This window comes from Microtus ochrogaster, chromosome 19, assembly GCF_000317375.1.
Source record: "Microtus ochrogaster isolate Prairie Vole_2 chromosome 19, MicOch1.0, whole genome shotgun sequence".
Taxonomy (NCBI): domain Eukaryota; kingdom Metazoa; phylum Chordata; class Mammalia; order Rodentia; family Cricetidae; genus Microtus; species Microtus ochrogaster.
The window spans coordinates 52694774-52715943 of NC_022021.1; the positions used below are offsets into that span (position 1 = coordinate 52694774).

The window sequence follows — 21170 nt, forward strand, 5'->3', positions numbered from 1 at the left end:
CCTCACCAGTGTGGCTTCACCCTTTTTTGTATGTTATGCTTCCCTGATTTCTGGCCTGGACACTATAACCTCCACCATGTGATGTGCACAGAGATACAGGTACATAAATCATATTTAGAAATCCACAGAAAATACCAAATGGGATGGGATGTTTCCCTGACCACCACTATACAAAGTGTGGCTTCAGATCTCCTTAGAAGCCTCAGAACTTCTGTTGAATACAGGCAGGAGATGTAGAAAGACTGGGTACCAGGGACACATCACTTTGACACATCAGTTGAGGGTTGCCCACCATAAAATACTATTGGCTACTTTCATAAGCACATTAATTTCAAAGAGAAATACTGTCCACTTGAACAGACTTAGGTTTATTCATGAGAATCCCCTGATGTTTTATATGATTCAGGATACTCTACCACTCAGCTACACACAGGGAATCTCAGCCTCACTCATGGAGTTCTGTAAAGAGTGTCACTAGAAGAATCTCTGATCACATCCCATCATCCAAGGACTGAAATTTCCAGCAGAACCGCAGCTCTAGGGCAGGAAAATCCCATCAGAGCCTTTGGGTGGGATCACAGCTATAGAGGCACCCTTAGTGAACATCCTGGGCACAGTCACTTGGCCAGGACCAGCCCATGATGGTGAGTCCAGGGGCTCACGCTTAACAATAGGAGCTCTGCAGTCTTGGCCCAAAGAGGGGTGCTGGCTCTCATTGTGACCCTGCATGAAGAGGTGGTGAGGAGACTCTGGATCCAGGCAGGTGCAATGTGCAGGATGGAGTGGAGCCGGCTCCCTACAGGATCCCACAGTATCTCTGCTGTGGGGATTCGTTCCCAGAATACCATGCCCAAGGTGTGGGGTACAGACCTGCTGCCTATAGTCGGGCTCTGTTTTCAGGTGCATCCTGGCAGGGAAACTGACCAGATGTCTCCTGGCCATGTCGCTAGCTCCCAGCCATACCCGACTAGTTGTGCTGACATCAGCTATGTTCTGGGTCCCAGATTCATTTTCCATCTTGATTGGTACTTCCAGTGATAATACTGGATTACATGGGGTGTCCATGGTGACTGGCAGGCTGTGCAATTTTGCTTCCTCTGTAGAAAAACCCCTGGCTGAGAAGCGCTGCATTCCATGCAGAGGGATCCTGGATCCTAGGCTGCCCTGGGGGATATGACAGGTGGAGGGATGTACCTGATGGATATCTTGCAAGGGTCTGTTCATTTGACTGCAGTAGGCACCAGTGTGATAGTCTGGTGAATCTTTGAAAGAAGCCATATTGCCGGTACTGAACATGCCCTGGCTTCCAGGGTAGGACATACAGGAACCATGGGTCATTGGACAGGTGGATGGTTCATTCTTACTGGGCTGCCGTGTCAGCTTGGTAGTGACCTCCTGACTTCTCTGTTCTGTGCTCCAGTTCAGGTGCCTCAAGTGTATTGGTGTTTCCAAGCCATAATTGTACTTGTGCATCTCCCTCTGCCCCCGGGCACCAGTAGATCTCCTTAGTATGTGTTTCTGGTCCTCTTCTTCCCTGTCCCTTCAGAGAAAAGATAGCCATTGAACATAGCAACAGAAGTGATACTCTTACCTCCTTAGGGATGACAACTTAGTACGATACCAGTTAACTCCCAAGGGAAGCTTCAAGTCTTCCAAGATCACATTGGCCTTTTCAACCATCTGTTGTCAATCCTAGGGAACAGTGAAGAACCTTCCTTGCTCTACCTTGCCTTCCTTGGTCCCTAGGTCCCAGGCAGCATGCTGCTCTCCTTAGTCCAGGGAGGCATCACTAGGCATGGGTGAGTATCCTCCATCAGTCATATGATCATGACTAATATAACACTATAGGGACTATCAAATTGAAAGAACAATCCTGTGGTTGACCACAGGACACTTTGTGGCTTCAGGACTAGCACCTGTGTGATGAGAGATAAGGAAGGTACTACCTAGTAGTCAGTTTGGTAAAGATCCCTGGTCAGGATTGGGTGAGAGTGTGGGCATGTGGCAGGTGAGAGAAGGGCTGTGACCTGAAAGACTTCTGAGCCCAGCATACTCCTCCCTGATTGCGTGCTGTCCGGCTGAGAGGATGTCCACAAACACAGGTGTCAGGGCTATAGCAATTATTTCTTCTCCATGCCTATTCCATCCCTTTCACTCTGATAACCACGGTGGCTTAAATAGGGGCTAGGACTGTGCATCCTGGTACCACTTACCCTGAAGCCCCCTTGGGGTCGAGGAGGAGATCAGGACCACCCCTGAGGCAGAGACATGAAGGCCTGGCTAGGGCCCGGGCCCAGTGGCTCCTATCTGTTTGTCCCCTGAACAGTGAAATGCCATTTTCTCCATTGTTCCTTCCTGTTAGAATTTAGAGAGGGAAAGATGTTACAATGAGGGCTAATGAGACAGTATTTTCTCAACAGTTTTCAGGACCAAAGTGACAGCCCCAGACAATTATCTCTGTGATACTCCCTACTAGCCCTGGCATCTCCAGGAAATACACAGAGTTCTGTAGGCATGGGGAACTCTCTCAGGGACAAAAACATCTTGCCATAGAGAAAAGATTAAAAAATGAAGTTTTAGAAGTACCTGCTAAGTAATTGGGTTTGGGATGTGATTCTGATTCGCACAGACTTGTAACAGCTTTTGCCCTGTAAAGATCAGATGACAGCATTAATGCATATTAACAATATGACAATGAAAGAAATTAGCAAGACAGGTATTATTGCTTGCTCAAGAGAAGATAGAAATAACATACACCTTTTAATCTTTATATTGCAGAGATTTTTCTTGATTACAGCTACCTGAAGATTCTGAAGCATGTTGCATTTGGGGGCCAATACAAATACAAACATTAATTACTTTAGGAGGTAGATGGCACATAGGTGGCTTCTAGAGATTGTAACTTCCTCCCCTCCAGAAGACCAGAATGAAAATACAGTTTATTCCTGTGACTCAATGAAGTTGTGTTCTATACAACCATCAGAACAATGAATTGGTGATCACAAAGCCACTACTTTGTGTGGGGGTGGGGTAAGAGTTATAACATGAACTTGGAAGCTGTTTTTATTAAAAACCAAACTCTTCACTTGAGTTCTAAAGGCAGGATAACCAGAACTAAGACAGCTAGGATAGGTAGCCCTAGTTTCTAGATAGGTGTCCATGGATGATTAGTTCCGGTTATTATTGCTGTGTTGAAGTGTCAGGATTGAAGGTTACTTGGGGAGGAAAGGGTTTATTTCACTCACAGTTCCATACAACAGTTCATCTTTGAAAGCAGTGAGGGCAGGAACTCAAGCAGGGCAGGAATCTGGAGGCAGGAGCTGATGCAGAGGCCACGGAGGAGTGCTGCTTACTGGCTTGCTCATATGACTTGCTCACCTTGTTTTCTTATAGAACCCAACGATTGACCACCAGTCCAGGGACGGCTAATGAGCTGGGCCCTCCTCCATCAATCACAAGTTAAGTAAAGGCCCTACAGTTGGATCTCATGGAGGAATTTTCTCAGCTGAGGTTTGCTCCTTTTCAGACGACTCTATCTTGTGCTTGACATAAAACTAGTCAGCTCACTAACTCATTTGTCTTCAAGGCTTAAGTCACAAAAATAAGAATAACAGAGGCATTGTATTGTCAGCTTTTTACAGCATTCTGTTTCATATTCACATTTAGGTGACTAAAGGTGTTTAGTCATTTCTCCAAACCTACAGGCACCTTAGATTCCAGCTACAGGGGGTCTCTTAAGACAGACTATCTGTGATGGTGGGGCAACAGCTGGAAGAAATACTAACCATCTCCTGAGACCCAGTTTATCTCCTCAAGCAATAAAGACTTCTTGGGACCACTTTGCAGAACCAGAACTGAAACAATGGTTAACCAGATTACCATCCCTTGATTATAACTTCTTAATTGAGCATACATCTCTTACCCTTACCCCAGTTATGCCTCTATTTTAGCCATAAGCTTATGTAAATGCGCCAAAGATGGGGCCCTTCATATGTTCCTGTCTCCAAAGTACTATAATCTATGTCTCCCTTCTCTATTTTTTATCACTACTGGTCTATTGAATGGACAGATCTGGATGAATGGCCAAGTCTGGCCTGCTACTGGAATCATGGATTTCACTCTTAAATTCTATTTAGAATAATTTTGAGTTGTCCTGATAGAGCCATTTTGCTTTTTGAAGGTGAAGTGTAGGCATTTTTTTCTGGTGATGCCCCTCTGCTGGATCTCAAAGTCTGTCTACTGAACTCACTCTATAGTGCTCTATGCTCTTTGTACCTGGGGTCTGTAGGGAGCTGAGACAGAGAGAAAGGGAAACCTGACCTACTGGGGAACTGCTGGGAATGCGTACTCTCCAGGAATCATCTTTTTTTCCCCCACTTTGTATTCATGGACACAATGATAAAACTGTGTCAAGGGTTGATTTGGGGATCTGAAATAAATTTTAGCAGGTAGGTAAAAGAGCATGGCAGGCTGAAGAAATAAAGAGGAACGGTCACCACAAACACTTGTTAAGAAAGCTGTGAGAGATGGCAGCTGTTCCCAGAGCAAGCTCTCAGGGCCTGGCACGACCATCTCTGCCTCTGCAGAGAATGAACTGTCAGGTCAAAGCAGAAGGGGCAGAGGCATGAACACCATGTTCTCCATCAGAGTCTTAATGGTTTGCATAGGATGGCACCTACTTACAGGGTCGTTGTGTTCAGAATCCCTACAACTCCATCTAAGTGTCTTCTGGAGGGAGGGGCCTGTGTCCCACTCCTGTGTCCACCACGAACAGAAGACAGAGTGAAATGGTACCAGAAATTGCACTTTCTTGCTTGGGTTCCAGGTCTCTCTCCAGGCCCAGTTCTGAGCACAGTATTCCTGTTCCCAGAGCTGTGTTTAGGGACTAGAAAAGCACTCAGAAAAGAGAAGATTTGTGGGGATCTCTGATGAAAACAACCCAAATTACTCTTTAAAAACAGGTACCTCAGACACTGAGCAAAAGCAGAGTGCTCCCGAGCAAGGAACTCAGGACCGCGAGGGGTACACCCACACACTGAGACAATGGGGATGTTCTATCGGGAACTCACCAAGGCCAGCTGGCCTGGGTCTGAAAAAGCATGGGATAAAACCGGACTTACATAGCAGACAATGAGGACTACTGAGAACTCAAGAACAATGGCAATAGGTTTTTTATCCTACTGCACATACTGGCTTTGGGGGAGCCTAGGCAGTTTGGATGCTCAACTTACTAAACCTGGATGGAGGTGGGCGGTCCTTGGACTTCCCACAGGTCAGGGAACCCTGATTGCTCTTCAAGCTGATGAGGGAGAGGGACTTGATCGGGGGAGGGGGAGGGAAATGGGAGGCGGTGGCAGGGAGGAGGCAGAAATCCTTAATAAATAAATAAATTTAAAAAAAAAGCAGAGTGCTCCTTGAGGTTGATATACACTGACCTTTCCCTCTGCCCCTGTACAAGTGGGGTCTGCCCCTGTAAACTACAAGGTTCTGCAGACCACTGGGCTCTGGATAGATCATGGAATGTAAGTATTTTCCCTAATGGACTTGCTTTTTTCCCTTATATTTATATGCTGTTTCTTTAATAAAAAATGAGAAAGCACACAAACTTATTTTTAGAATGTTCTAGAAGTCTACTGTTCTCAGTTTGCTGCCCCATGTTGTGAACTTCCTAGGCTATTTTCAGTCCCAATTTCATCCCTGAAGGCTAATTCCATATGCCCTGCTCCCAGAAGACCATAAGGTAACAACTCTGGCTTTATTGCCAGGTAAGCACTGAACAGAAGTAAGAACAACAAATCTAGGCAATCAAAGCAAAGAAAGGAAAATTTTGTGCGACCATTGTTGTGCACACACAATTTACAGAAGGTGGAGGTGAGTCACAGATGCCATGGCAGGGTGAAATCAAACCCAATAGGAGAGAGGCAGGCTCAACCTTATGTGGTTGCTGGCATTGGCTGGTAGACAAGGCAGGATCTCCACACTGGCTCTTACAAAAGTATAGTCACTTGGTAGCTGGACATCAGGGGATGTCTAGGCAAGAGCCTCCCCACCATTTGAGATATGGTAGATAACTAGGGACTGAGCTGCAAGAGCCTAGTGACTGTGAAATTGTCACAATGATGAGGCATAATGATAGGTCCAACGAGCTGACAGAGAAGGTTTGAATGGCGGTATGCAATGTGGAGTCCTTGAGTGGCTGGGAACTCAGATCCAGTCCAGGTTCAAATCTCAAGAACAAGATTTAATGCTGATGAAAGAAGAAATGCAGGTAGGAAACAAAGACAAACTAGGGAGCAGAGTGCAGCATAGAGCAAGCAGCAGAGATTGCCACTGAACATAACAGGAGGAGCTGGCCACTGGTGACGGTATTCCTAAAGGAAGATGTCCCAGCTAAAGTGCATGACTATCTGAATTCTACCTGTATTTCTAAGTCTATTGTCACTGTATATATCTATAGGAAAGTTTTCTTGGTTGGAAAACATAAAAAGCATGATCCAGGAGTGTGGTAGTTTGGAGTAATTGACACCCATAATCTTACAGTGGGGGGCAGCATTAGGAGAAGTGACTTTGTTAAAGTGGGTATGGCCTTATTGGAGGAAGTCTGTCACTGTAGTTTTCCTATGCTCAAGATACCACCCAGTGTGTCAGTTGATTTCCTGCAAGACATAGGACTCTCAGCTCCAGCACCACATCTGCCTGCAAACTGCCATGCTCCCTGCCATGATGATAAGGGACCGAAACTCTGAAACTGCAAACACCACACCAATTAAGTGTTTTCTTTATAAGAGTTGCCATGGTCATGGTGTCTCTTCATAGCAATAGAAACCTAACTAAGACCAAGAGCAAGATGAACATACCAAGGCACTCAGCTGAGGGCCAGGGTCAGGATTACAGCTGAAACTCCTGGTTCAATTTTAAATAGATGGAGAGCCCATCTCAACTTTCACTGTTTATTCTAAGCCTGCTGTCTTGACTAATGCGGCCATGGTCCAGGACCTTACTATGTCCTAGAGGTGGGAGGGGGCAGCTTGGTTCTGTTTGAGTCACCAAAGGACATACAATTGCCTGGGAATTAGGGCCTTTTGACTATGCTATTATAGTGGAACAGGAAAAAGTGTTGCTCACAATCTATGGGGAAAATTGTTGTATAGTAGCTTCCTCCTAGATTAAAACCTTCCATCTCAGGGAGAAACTCCTGAAGACATACGATGTAAAAGAAATATTTAAGTCAGAATGTTTACAGGGAAGTGAAACAAAACAATAAGATGTCCTAAGGAAAGTAGAACACTCCATCCTGCAGGGAAGATCATTAAGACAGGAAGTAAATAACCCAAAATAGCTTCAGGAAGTCCCTGAAACTGAGCAGAATCTCTAGTCATCTCCCAGGAGTGTATAAGCAGCAGAAACTCCTGGGAGTCTCACAAGCCAAACTGCGTAGAAGATCCTCAGAGGAACTGAGCTGCCCAGAAAAGGCTCAGATCGAGTCCCCAGGAAAGACCATTCTCCAACCTACTGAGCTGCTCGGAGGCTGTACAGTATGCTCCAGATTTCCAGATTTTGTGATCTGTCACTCATGCTGGGGTGGACTTTAGTGATGTACTTGTCTTTGAGTCGTTTCTGCTCCTATAAGTAACCTCTCACCCACATTCCTGTACATAACCCTAATAAAACTCATTACTTCACCAAATTGGACTTTGTGCTATCCATACTTTAGTCTGTCTTCAGCTCACTATCTCGGGTGAGTAGACATTTGTTCATGTTTCTCCAAGAACAGCGTCATACAACAGAAATCAGATTCAGAACCGAGCCATCCCAGTCAATTCCTGCTGACCACATGCTCCCATGTCACTATACCAGCTAGAAAATAGCTTTATATGCATTGCATTTTAAATCTCTCCTGGAAATGGATCCATGAATCAACCATAGATATGACCCAGGAAACTAGGAGTGTTTTGTACTCTTGAAATTTGGGAAAATGCTACAGGACTATCCAGATGAGGGCCTAGGAAGCTGGTACAGTTTTGACACTAATCTTAGATGAGCCCACTGAATATCTGTCTGTGTTATGAACCAACACCAACAAGCTGAGGAGTCAGGGCCCAAGGAGGTGACAGGACCACTTCGACCTCTCTCTGGAGTCTTACTCTGAGCCTAGAAATTAAGGGCAGATTTAGAATGGTTGCAATGAAAATGGGTGGTGCTACAGTTTGCACCAATTTTGAAAAGATACTTGTCCCTAATAGTAGTCAGGTACATTGTGTATGGGTTTTAAAATATCAGATTGCATATTTATTGCTTGTTACAGAAAATTAAATAGAAATAACAAACAACATTTTGCTATCATAATTAAATGTCATGGTGTGACAATTCGTACTCACCTGGAGTCCACTGTAACCACAAAGTCTGCCCTGTGCTTCGCCCTCAAGAAGGCACTTTTCATTTTCATCTCAGTCACTGAAGGCAGGACTGGCACCACAATGCAAAACAGTGAGAGCCGCGGGGGCAGGGCTGTTCCTGATGGTGCCTTCTTCTTCTGTCCAAACAGGAATTTTAGCTTTCCTTGGAACTGCATAGTCTGGTGTTTTAAAGACAAATACAGCTGTTCACAGAGTTCTAAGATGGTCACTACCTTAGTGGAGCTCAGCCTCCTGGGCACTAGCTCTGCCCAAGGGCTATAAGTAGTTCCTTGGTTGGCAGTCTCAAGACCATTTATGGATAGCATAGACTCGCCCACGCACATGCTGACACCCCTGGTGTGTGTATATGTAGGCAGACATGAGTACACATCGACCTGAGTTGTCCCAGCCATCAGCCACCTCTTTCAGGAGCTCCTTGGAAAGTTCCCTGAGAGCTGACCCAGCTTTAACTTTCCATTTCCAAATTATCATTCCTTGCTTTTAATGAGAAGACGAGGATAGCTTGCTTTTATTAATCTAAAATATATGGTACGAGTTTAATTTCCAGAAAAGAGCTTAGGTATTTATGATAAGAGAAAAATATTTTTATATAGGGAAGACTGCCATATCACTGAATTAATTCCCAAGTTCCTTCAGGATTCTCTTGCCTTCATATGACCTAGCAGTATGTGCCCATGCCCTATCCACTCATCCATGCCTAAATACATCCATGGGTTGTGGAATGAACAAATAATTGCAAGGGTCCACTTAGTGTCAATCACAAACATGGTGTAAGAAATTTTAGGCAGTGGTGGTGTACTGGAAAACATTCAATGCCCAGCTCTAAGGAAAAAAAATCTAGATTTGCACTGTTTGTCAGTTTCTTTGATATAAATATTCCCACTATGACTGATTTAGAATTATTTACATAAGGTCAATCAGAAACCAATATTCTAACAATTGATCTTGGGCCTGCCTAGACTTTGGGATGGAGTGAAAAGGGCCTCTGTGGTTATTTCAGGGCTAAGCTAGCCAGGCATCAGGGATGAACAAGTGGTTTCTTGCAACATGGGGGTAGCTCACAGAGCCATGGATACAGAGCTGGGTGAAGCTGGTCACCGATTGTGATAGGACAAAAGGGTATACTGAGGCTCTAGGCAGACCTCATACAGATTTCCTCAGGGCTCTTTCCCAGGTGTGCAGTAAGCCTGTTAGGAATTATCAGTCCATCCTTTAGTGGGTGGTCTATCTGCAGTCCCCAGGGACTGACTTCTGACTTCTGGAGTTCCATAGTCCAGGTGAGGGAGATAGCTCCTTCTCTCAGAAACACAGTCCAGTTGAAGAAGATGGGACCTCCCTATGACCATTAGTCCAGGCTGTGTAGATAGTAATCTCTCAGGAACGTTTGTCCAGGATAGATATATGGGGCATATATGTCTGGCTTGTTTGGGGGGACCAGAAGGACAATATGCAGTGATCACTGGATCTTATGGTCCCATATCCACAAATCAATCTAGGAAGCTGAGCCCACCAGGAATCTTACCACTGGGAGCTGAGGTCAGTCCAAGGACTCAGAGTTGAATACTTGCCAAGACAATGTAGGGTGTCCAGAGGCTATCAGACAGCTGTGACCCATTGGAAAGGGAGGGTACAGGAACCAGGGGCCAAGGTTCTGAAAGGGCAAATGCAGTGTGCCCTGGCAAGGTAGGCAGGATCCAGAGTCCTTGCTCTGCTAAGTCCCAGGAGGATAACCTCCTTTTCTTTTCATATGGAGGTGGAAGAAGAAATGGTCAAATGTGAAAAGTGGAAAACCAGAGCTGGAAAGATGGCTCAGCGTTAAGAGCACATATTGCTCTTGCAGAGGACCTGGGTTGAATTCCCAGCACCGATATGGGTTCAAAACCATCTGTAACTCCAATTCCAAAGGATTTGATGCTCTCTTATGATTCCCATGGACGTGAAGCATGCACAAGGTATATACATATATGCAGGCAAAATACTCTCACGTAAAATGATAAAATATAGAAATATACTAATAAAAATAAAGGAAAATATTACATTTAAAATGATGGAAACCTAAATGTTGTGTGTGTGTCCGGGGAAAGGGCTGCAACCAAAACTGTGGACTCAGCTATGCCATGGTGCACATGTGCAGGTCAGAAGACAATTTCCAAGAGTTGGCTCCTCCCTTCCTGTATGGGTCCTAGAGATCAAACTCAGGTGGTCAGGTAAATCAAGCACATTTACCCACTGAGTAATCTTATCAACTCTACTTTTAATCAATCTTTCTTTCTTTCTTTCTTTCTTTCTTTCTTTCTTTCTTTCTTTCTTTCTTTCTTTCTTTCCAGGGTCTCATGTACCCCAGGCTGGCCTTGTACTTGCTATATAGCTGGGGATAATTGAAATTCTGATCCCCCTACTCCCACCTTCCTACTGCTGGATTTTTTTATTTTATATTTTGTATTGATTTTATTGAGCTATACATTTTTCTCTGCTCCCTTACCTTATTCTTCCCCCGCTTCTACCCTCTCCCATGGTCCCCATACTCCTAATTTACTCAGAAATCTTGTCCTTTTCTACTTCCCATGTAGATTAGATCCATGTATGTCTCTCTTTGGGTCCTCATTGTTGTCTAGGTTCTCTGGGATTGTGAATTGTAGGCTGGTTTTCTTTGCTTTATGTCTAAAAGCCACTTATGAGTGAATGCATATGATGTATGTCTTTCTGGGTCTGAGTTACCTCACTCAATATGATGTTTTCTAGATCCATCCATTTGCCTGCAAATCTCAAGATGTGATATTTTTCTGCTGTGTAGTACGCCATTGTGTAAATGTATCACATTTTCCTTATCCATTTTTTGGTCAAGGGGCATTCAGGTTGTTTTCAGGTTCTGCCTATGACAAACAATGCTATGAACATAGTTGAGCACATGTCCTTGTGGACTGAGCATCCTTTGGATATATACTCAAAAGTGGTATTGCTGGGTCTTGAGGAAGGTTGTTTTCTAATTTTCTGAAAAATTGCCACACAGACATCCAAAAGGGCTGTACCAGTTTGTACTCACACTGGCAATGCAGAAGTGTTCTCTTCACCCCACATCCTCTCCAGCATGAGTTGTCATCGGTGTTTTTAATCTTGGCCGTTCTTACAGGTATAAGATGGAATCTCAGTGCCATGGTTCCAGTCACCCTGTTGGTCACTCTGTGTTCCTGGAAGTTACTCATCGCTCCCATGGGTAGCTCTGAAATACCCGGGGTCATTTGGGCCTGCTCCCACAAAGGTTGCTTGTTTGGGACTGTTTCTGCTGTGATTGCTGCCTTGAGCCTGCTCCAGTGAAGTTGCTGGCTCAGGCCTGCTACCTCAGAGATCATTGATTCATGCCCGGTCCCGCAGAGTTCTCTGGTTTGGGCCTGCTCAGTCAGCGGTGGCTCCCTTGTACCTGGTCCTGTGGAGTTCACTCCCTCAAGCCTGTTTGGTGGAAGTCTCTGGTTCAGGCCTGTTTTCAGAGATGTTCCTGGCCTGGGCTCACTCCTGCAGATGTTTCTGGCCTGGGCCCACTCCTGTGGAGGTTCCTGGCTTGGGCCTGGTCCAGCAGAGTTCTCTGGCTCAGTTGTACACCCCTGGAGGTCCCATACTCATGCCTGGACCCACAGAGGTCTCTCCCAACTGCTGGAATTGTAAATGTAAGCCACCATATAGAGTTTATGTGGTATTGGGAATCAAATCCAGGATTTTGTGCATGCGCGAGAAGTACCCTACTTATTTACTGTATCTCCAGCCCTAGAAAAGACTTTTTAAATTAGCTTTAAATAAATGTACACCTAAACTTGAATTGAAAATTGTCAATTTTTAAATATTTCATCTGCTTTTCTTATAATTCCCTAGGGCCTTATCTTATTTCCTCCCCATCTACCTATCAGTGCGGGCTGTCAAGGTCCAACTCTGCTGGCTTCTTGTTTGAAGCCTCTACATAGTGCTCACTCTGTCCCCCACCTTTTCTTCACCAGAGTAGAATATATCCCACATGTCTGAGGCATTCACACACTCACCAGAAAGCCAGAGGTGCTGTCCAGCAAACAGCGAACACGGCAGATGAAGCAGCGTGTCAAGAAGGCTGCGTACTCTGAGGGCAAGCCCTTGCCCTGTTCCTGGGCCCTGAGCAACTTCCCAAGGATGGTATCGTCTGATAAGATAATTCAAATAATGCAAAATAAAATATGATGATTAGGATGGGAAACAACAGACTAGAGATTTGAGGATAGTGAGTAAGCACACGGAAGAACATGTAACTGACTACGATGAAGTTTGTAAGAAACATGTTACTCTGTTTAAAATAAACATGTCTCCATGGTTCCTCAAGCCTTTGCCATCCCTCACGTCTCCAAGAGATAGTGCTTGGATGGATTTTGCTTTCATTGGCCCTACCCTTAATGGTGTTGGTTTTTAGCACTGATTCATGTGTGACTAAGGTCGGCCACTTAGTGTTGTTTGAGTTGTATAAATGGTATGATGCAAAGGCACCTTAGGTCTAAGGTGAATTATTCTGTTGGATGTTGAGGTTGGGTGGAAATTTTTCTTTGAATTATTTAAAGTTTCTGTAGGAAACCATCATCTTAATGAACTCCTGGATGAAGCCCAGGACCCACATGCATCTATATCCTCCAAATCCACTGTTACCTACTCCTTATGGAAATACTCTATTTACAGCTCATATTTATCAATTGGGTTCAATGGATTTGTTGGGGAGTGATTTAAAGGGTTCTAGTGCACAAAAGATAACTATTGTTGTGGAAGATTTTGTTTTTCAGTTAAATGTGAATAGGTACAAAGCAGATAAGGGGCTTGAGAGAGCTTGTGAAACAAGTGACAAGTTCTTAGGCTCTTAGCGGGTGTTGGAAATACCAAATATGGTAGACCTTGGAGTTTGGATCTTAGATATTTTCCAAAGGTCCATGGACTCCAGCTTATGGTGATGGAACTTATAAGAGTCAGTAAGAGGTGTTAGAGCTTTAGAGCATGTCCTTGAGAGGTATTATGGGACCCTGTTACAATTTAAAGTGATATGTTTGGGTGTTGAGCTGTGATTATTAATCTTAATTCTCAACTTGATAGGCTCTAGAACAACTCAGGAAACAAACCTCTGGGAATGTCTACAAGGGAGTTTCTAGATTGGATTAATTGTGGTAGTAAGACCCACCTGAAATGTGGCCACACCACTCCATGACCTGGGGAGTACTAGCATCCATCTCTGCTTCCTAACCATGGGTGCAGTGTGACCAGCTGCCACATGGTCCTGTTGCCAAGGCTTTTCTGAATAAACCCTTCCTTTTTTTTTAGATTTATTTATTTATTATGTATAGAACTTTCTGCCTCCATGTATACCCACACGCCAGAGGAGGGCGCCAGATCTCATTACAGATGGTTTGGAGCCACCATGTGGTTGCTGGGAATTGAACTCAGGACCTCTGGAAGAGTAGACAGTGCTCTTAACCACTGAGCCATCTCTCCGGCCCCAAATAAACCCTTCCTTAAGCTGCTTTTGTAAAGTATTTTGTTGCAGCAACAGCTAAAGTAATTAATATGGATCCAGTTCCCTTTTTTCCTCTCTGAGTTGGATGCCAGATAAGGATTTTGCCAGACACTCATAGAATAATGTGCTGCCTCTTCCTAAATGTCTAAAAGCAAAGGATCCACAGTTAATATACTGAACCCTTCCAAACTATGAAACAGAATAAGCTTTTCCTCTCTAAGAGCTGAGTATCTCAAGTGTCTGCCATAGTGAAGAGCAGAGGAGACTGAACCAAGCACAATGATGCAGAGGCCCTCAGTAGCCACACAGAGCCTAGGATAGACCTACTTCTTGCTGAAGGAGTCTGGAGAGGAAAGCTCAAGAGAAAGAATTCTGAAGGAAATTCCATGTAGATTCAGAGGAAAGCGTGAATGTCATTGAAATTGGCCTACCTGTGTTGGGATGTGGGGACTGCCCAAACATCATTTGTTGAGGGTCCATGGCCCAATGTAGCTGTCTACAGAAGTCCTGTCGGTCATCCACATGGATGTAGTCATAAATGTTTTGGTGCATCACATCTGTCTGAAATACAGAAGCGGTTGCTTTAGCCTCATCTTGAATTTACAGGTTCTGGTGATTCACATGATCCCCAAGTCAATAATTCAAAGACAAGTCACATATGTAAAGAAAAAACTTTGAGAAAAAGGCAGACCTTTTTGAGGTTCCAACAGCACTCCCTGGAAGGATATGTCTCCATGCTCATGTAATTCCAGGGAATCTTCACTCTGTGGCCCCCAGGATCTGGCTTGCATGGTGGTATCATCATGCTCTCAAAGCCATAGGCACTTAGTCAGAGTAGTCCTCTTTCCTAAATCAACTCTTGTACTTCATGCCAATTGTGTCATATACTTCAACCTATTCAGGTCCATGATGTGCCTAGGACCCACCAGATCTTAGCTCTCTCTCTGGTCCTCTTTCCTCTAACCTCCTTAAAGAAAAAGCCAAATTTTTCAGGTACTGGAGTCCTCCGGTAGCTGTCTGGTGGACAGAGCAGAAACTTTGGCCTCATTTTGACTATGACATGTACAGATAACCCATGATCTTGGAAAGGTCTCCTATGACCCTTACCATCCCCATAATGAAGAATCTGGCTTATTCTTTCCATTGGAAACCCAGCCTACTAATGCCACCAGGTCCTACAGCATCTCTATAGGACTGGATTCTCATATTAGATCTATTTCTAGGTTTCATCCTTTCCAAATGAATGATTATGATAACTAGAATACTCTTCTCAGATGGGCAAAAGTTCCCTAGTAATCAAGACCTTAGAAACTTGTTACATTTTTAAAATGTAACTAGCAATCTCACCTAGAGTTCATGAAATCTTTTACATTTTCCACACGTCCTTATCATTGCCTGTAACTTTATGGATAAGCCCCGTGGTACCCCAGATAACAAATAAGATACCTCTGGGAGGTGACAGAAGTGTGTAGTCATAAACATGCATGGGCTCAGTGGCAGGCATATCTAGAGGGAACAATTTACAAAGGAATGCTCGCACACAGCCCAGAGAGAAGGCAGAGTCGTCAGATACAACCTTTGTCTGGTTAGGGATGTCTAGGGTCAGGGCTCTGGAGGCAATTGTGGTGCTGAGGCACAGAAATCTCTCTGTGGCAGAAATGAACACACCAATCTCCTTTTAGCTTTTTTTGCTTCCTTTCTTTGAGAGAGAGAGAGAGAGAGAGAGAGAGAGAGAGAGAGAGAGAGAGAGAGAGAGGCTCTCAAAAACAGGTTAGTTATCCCAGGCTATCCTCTAACTCATGATCTTGCCTCCAGCCCCAACAGGGCAAGAATTACAGGTTTGGTCATCACGATCTCAGTCACCCTAATGAACTGACACTGAAGGATAGCAGAATTTGCCCTGAATAGAGAAAATCCCCATTTCAGGAAGCATGATGTTGGAGCCTCTTGGGACACCCCTAAATTATGATTTATACTACGCACACAGGTTGAATCCCATAAGAAAAGAATACTGGATTCTTTGGGATCTATGTTTTCACCCAGTATAACAACTGTAAGACTGGTCTTTGTGTGGCAGCATCATCTTCATGTGTTGGCATTTTATAACATAGCCACTCTTTCCTCCTATCTTTGCCCTGCTATCTCTAGAAATGTCTGTCATTGCCCCTGGTATAAATCAGGAGATAAGATGGTTTTCTCTGACTTGGATGACTGCAGGAATGGTTGTTTTCATAGGTCCAAGGCACTTGTCTCTGAGCAGTGCTGTTTGTGGGTCTGCCTGACTTGCACTATCCCATCTGGTAACCCCCTCCTCTCCTAAGAATGCTATTATAATGGCACATGCCTGTCAATGAAGAGTCTAGAATTAGAGAGCCAGTATTTGCCCAAAATGTCTCTACTTCCACTGTAATCCCATTAATTGTATAGTTTGATGTGGAGATGGCTGACATCTTCATGATGGTAATGAGTCTTTTGTGTATGGTTTATCTCACCATGTATTTAGACCAGTCAATTTAATTAAAAATTAGAATGTGGGTGTTCTTTAAGTCATTGACCACATTCATCCAGAGTATTTGGTGTTTTTGTTGCTGTTGTGGATGCTCCACCCCAAGCTCCCTCCCCTGGAGTTGCCTCAGTACATACTCTGCTCCTGAGAAAGCCACTATCAATCAGCATTAAGACCCCTCGTGGGATTCCCCTCGTGGTCTCCTCAACTTCCCCTGGGGCCACCCAGGAATGCTTTGCTCAGAATAAACTTGGATTTATTAGTTCATTTTGATTGACTTATTGCATCAGCACCGGCAGATTCCCATTAACCAGGAATTTAAAACTTAACAGTTTTTACCATGTTCAGGCAGTTCTATTTTGCTATGTGGTTTTAACTAGAGAAACTACTGACCTGGGCACAGTGGGCTCCCATGATTCCCAGACTGAGGGTGCAAGCAGGTGCTGTAGAACATACATTCTTTTTACCCAGTTTTTGGATAACCCTGAGCTTTGTAGATCTACTGGAGAGTGTGGTTTCCAGTGTCCCCGGGCCTCCCAAGACCCTTATCTATCATCTCTACGTGAATGGGTATATCTAGGTTAACATGAGCTGTGGGCCAGCAGTTAACTGAAGCAAAGGCAGACAAGACAGTGGAAGAGACAGCAAAGCCAGAAGGGAGTTCAAAGCAAAGCCATATATTTCCATGACAATTAGAAGAAGGCATGAAATGTTTTTAGATTTAAGAAACAAATTTCTGGCCGGGCAGTAGTGGTACTAGCCTTTAATCCCAACACTTGAGAGGCAGAATTCATGGCCAGTCTGGTCGACAGAGTGAGTTCTAAGACAGCTAGGGCTGTTACACAGAGAAACCTTGTCTTGAAAAAAACAGAGAGGAGAGAGAGAGAGAGAGAGAGAGAGAGAGAGAGAGAGAGAGAGAGAGAGAGAGAGAAACAAATTCCTGTTTTAATAACTAATACCCAGAAGGTGTGGTGGCCCTTGTCCTTCAAAGTTTTTAGAGCAGAACCAAGTGAAGAAATGAGAAAATGTAAGAAGGGGTAAAGATGACACAAAAACTAGACTCTGCTGCCACCAAGAGAAGTCTTTATTTCAGCATCAAGCTACTATTCACAAAGTAGGACACAAATCTTTTACAAGCTGCTTGACTGGGCAAAGATGTATGCATCTACTAACTGGGCATAGACCATTGGGCTCTGATGTTCTGATTCACTTGGTGACAGCTGCCACAGGTTACTGTGAGGAAACAGGCAGCTTCCTGAATGAATAAGCTTCATAGGCCTTAATTTTACAGCTGTGCTGATCTGAAGAAGCTAGATAGTATATTCAGGCAGCCCCAGGAAGGAATTGGCTCTTAACTTTTGTAAAGCATTCAATACAAGATGTTCCTGAGAGCACAAGGCTATTGTAATATTCTTGTGAAATACTTTGCATAAAGTAAAGACAATGGAAACATTTTCTATAATGAAGGAAAAACTGATTTATACTTCTGACAAAGAGAAATAGCAGACCTCTAATAAGTAAAATTCCAGCAAGCAAATTCTAACCTTGAAAATAAGCCACTCCGTACTTCAGTGCCTCTGTCCTCAACCCCCAACTCTGTAGCAGACCATCAGTTTGAGATAAAGGGAGGTGGTTTAGGTGTAACTAAGGAGTTTATAGCCTATTCACAGATAAGGATCAAATTAAAATAATTCTGAACATGTAGAAGGTGGCAGGTGTCTCTTTCTAGCTTTGAATGCACACACAAGCAGAAAAGACTATATTGGGAACTATTTTAATATAAGACTCATGCCACCATGTCATGTCCTTATCTGCTTCCATGCCCAAATCCTGCACTGTTAGGACACCAGGACCCTACACAGAGCAGAGGGTCACAGAGTCTGGCAAATGCACAATATCTCCATGCTGTAAACAGAGTCACAGTTGGTAGAGTCTACTTTCGGAAATAAAATAGTTCAAGCAGACCTCAGTCTTCCCTGGGGGCTGTTGTCATCTCGGGGAGGAGAGACTGACTCAGTGCTCTTACATAAGGTCTCCTCAGGTCTAGGCTCATCTCCAGAGGATGAAAAGTTCCACGTCGTCAGGCCATGGATATTATACTTGGCCAAGCTGAGGTATCGTGGGCCCACTAAGAACAGATGGCAGGGGCACTTTTTATTTGGGTGCCTAGGATTCTTCGTATACATTCTCAGCAGCCTCAGAGGCAGATAGCATTACTGTCAACTGTACTACTGAAGGGAATGAGACATAACTTCTGAGTGGCAGAGCCCAGCCATCCCCCATCCTGTCCCACTCAGCTGGTCAATGTCCTCACTCACTGCATGCCGCCATCCCCTGGGGTCTTCTACATGGCTTCCATGCCAGCCTAAATCCAGCAATGGAGACTGTGGAAGAAATGCTGCCCAGGGGCAAAAATGACAATGTACAAATGACACCAAGGATAGGTTAAGTATCATATCAAGATAAGTTCTGATAGTAACAGTATCCTTAGTTTTGAGGGACTCTGGCTTTCAGCTCAGATGACAGTAAGTTAAACTATGAGGTGTGTATAAGAAATAGCCATATTATTTTAATTCTTGGAAACTATCAAATTAATTTTAAATCAACATTATACATCACATAGTAAATATTTTTATCGTCTATCGTTCTATCTGTCTATATTTGTCTATCAGATCTCTCTCTCTCTGTCGTGTGTGTGTGTGTGTGTGTGTGTGTGTGTGTGTGTGTATGAAGGCTACAGAGTGAATACAAAAGTATTAAAGAGGCCACAGAAAAATTTAAGGAGTTTAAAAAGGCATTATTGAAGGCAGAAGCAGAGGCAAACATCTGATACAGATAGAAAGAAAATTTCTTCAGTGCATAAAAATATTAACAACCCAATTTGAGAGCTGTTGAAGGTGTACAGGGCCAGAGAGTTATCAAATGGGATGGTGCTCTGAATCCAAGGGCTAAGAGTAGAGTCTCAGCCCAAGTCCCTGGGTCTCCAAGCACCACAACACTCCACAGAAGCTGACATGCTGTCTAAGACAAAGCTGAGTCATGTGATATCAAAAGCTTGATCTTAAACAGTCTTAAGCTTTGAAGACAATGCACATTTACAAAGGTAATGGAATCCACATTTAATATATTTTTGCTTCATTTACCTGATGGAAGCCCAGATAGTCCACAATTGTTGCTGAAGCATAAAAGATCATCCCTTCTGCACTCACCACCAGAGCGAAGCCATTGAGAGACTAAGAAAGAAAAACAATAAATAAAACCGAGTTGTCTTACCCAAAATGAAAAGAACAAGAGGTGGTTAGTTCTGAATAACTACCCAACATTTCTCCTGTTTCGTATGACCTCTAGAAGCACTGACATCAACTTTCTATCACTTGTTTTGTAACAGTTCCCCACTAACAGGAGACCAAGGAAGTCGGCCATGTTTGTGAGTTTAAAGACTTAGTTAGATCTCTCTCCTGGGGATAAAGTATACATGTTTAATGAAATAAAACATCACTGGACTGACATAATGAGGCACCATCCCAAGAGGAAGCAGAAGGGGAACTTTCTATTGTTCAGCTTTCTGTATACTATTTTGAAAATTTTCAGCTTTTCTAAGAATTGTGTATACGGTCTCTCCTAATTTTGGTGTCTAGCAAAAAAAAAAAATCCAATCCACACCCTTCCCCATCATCTTGACCTACTTGTTTATGACAAAAGCAATGTATTCCTTGAAAGTCTGGTTTACCTTAGAAATCATCCAACTTGGGCACATTTGGGGGCTAAATCAGCCACAAACCACAATCCTAGAGAACTTAGATAACAATGAGGACACTAAGAGAGACTTGCATAGACCTAATCTACATGGGAAGTAGAAGAAGAAAAGATCTCCTGAGTAAATTGGGAGCATGGGGACTTTGGGGGAGGGTTGAAAAGGAGAGGGGAGAGGCAGGTAGGGGAGCAGAGAAAAATGTAGAGCTTAATAAAAATCAATAAAAAATAATAAAATAAAATAATAATAATAAAAGAAAAAGGGAAAAAGTATTTGACTAGAAATAGAATGTAAAGAAAATTTTTTTAAATATGACTTCAACAACTTAACTTTGATATGAAAGTACCATAAAAAATAAAGTTATAAATCAATATTATTTTTGAGGGCTGATGTAAATGCACTAAATAACAGTAAATTTCACATTAAGAAACAATGACCAGTTTGATCAATGATCAAACCGTGAACCCAAGTATATTTGCTTCAGTCATATGTTTGGCTCATTATTAGTAAATCTACTAATATATTTCTAAGGACAAATACCTTAGTATCCTTTATAGAAATAAAGAAGCCTTCAATAAACTACTTATTCCTAATTTTTTAAAAAAATTTCATAACGTGGTGGAAGCAGTTATGGTGGTAGTAATGTGTGCATTACTCTTTAGGCAGCAACTTACTTAAAGGGAAAAAATTCCAGGTGTCTTTAGTAATATCAAGAAACGAAGCGAGGATGACTGCTATAACCTGTATCAGGGCAGAGAGACTATGACTCATGTATGATCTGCTTCTTGGTTTCATACAAAAGTTTCAATGACACCGTGAAACTTACTCTGTCTACAGACTTCTCACTGCGACAGTGGAGCTTGGTAGTCAACCCACAAGTTGCTCAAGTTGTATGGATGGGGGAAGGGAGGAAGGGAGGAAGGGAGGGAGGGAAAGAGAGAGAGAGAGAGAGAGAGAGAGAGAGAGAGAGAGAGAGAGAGAGAG

The 21170-nt window shown here is 43.4% G+C and overlaps 1 protein-coding gene across 1 annotated transcript in view; it reads right to left on the reverse strand.

Annotated features, from left to right (window-relative positions):
- Positions 1 to 537: 537 nt before the first annotated feature.
- Positions 538 to 21170, reverse strand: part of Ahrr (aryl-hydrocarbon receptor repressor) — a 68222-nt gene continuing 47589 nt past the window's right edge. Inside the window, exons 4-10 of the mRNA XM_026783840.1 lie at positions 19576 to 19665; positions 14358 to 14487; positions 12446 to 12579; positions 8379 to 8575; positions 2587 to 2648; positions 2214 to 2355; positions 538 to 1540 (exon numbers count right to left, since the gene is read on the reverse strand). Of these exons, the coding sequence (XP_026639641.1) occupies positions 538 to 1540; positions 2214 to 2355; positions 2587 to 2648; positions 8379 to 8575; positions 12446 to 12579; positions 14358 to 14487; positions 19576 to 19665 (1758 nt within the window). The remainder of the gene's footprint in view (positions 1541 to 2213; positions 2356 to 2586; positions 2649 to 8378; positions 8576 to 12445; positions 12580 to 14357; positions 14488 to 19575; positions 19666 to 21170) is intronic.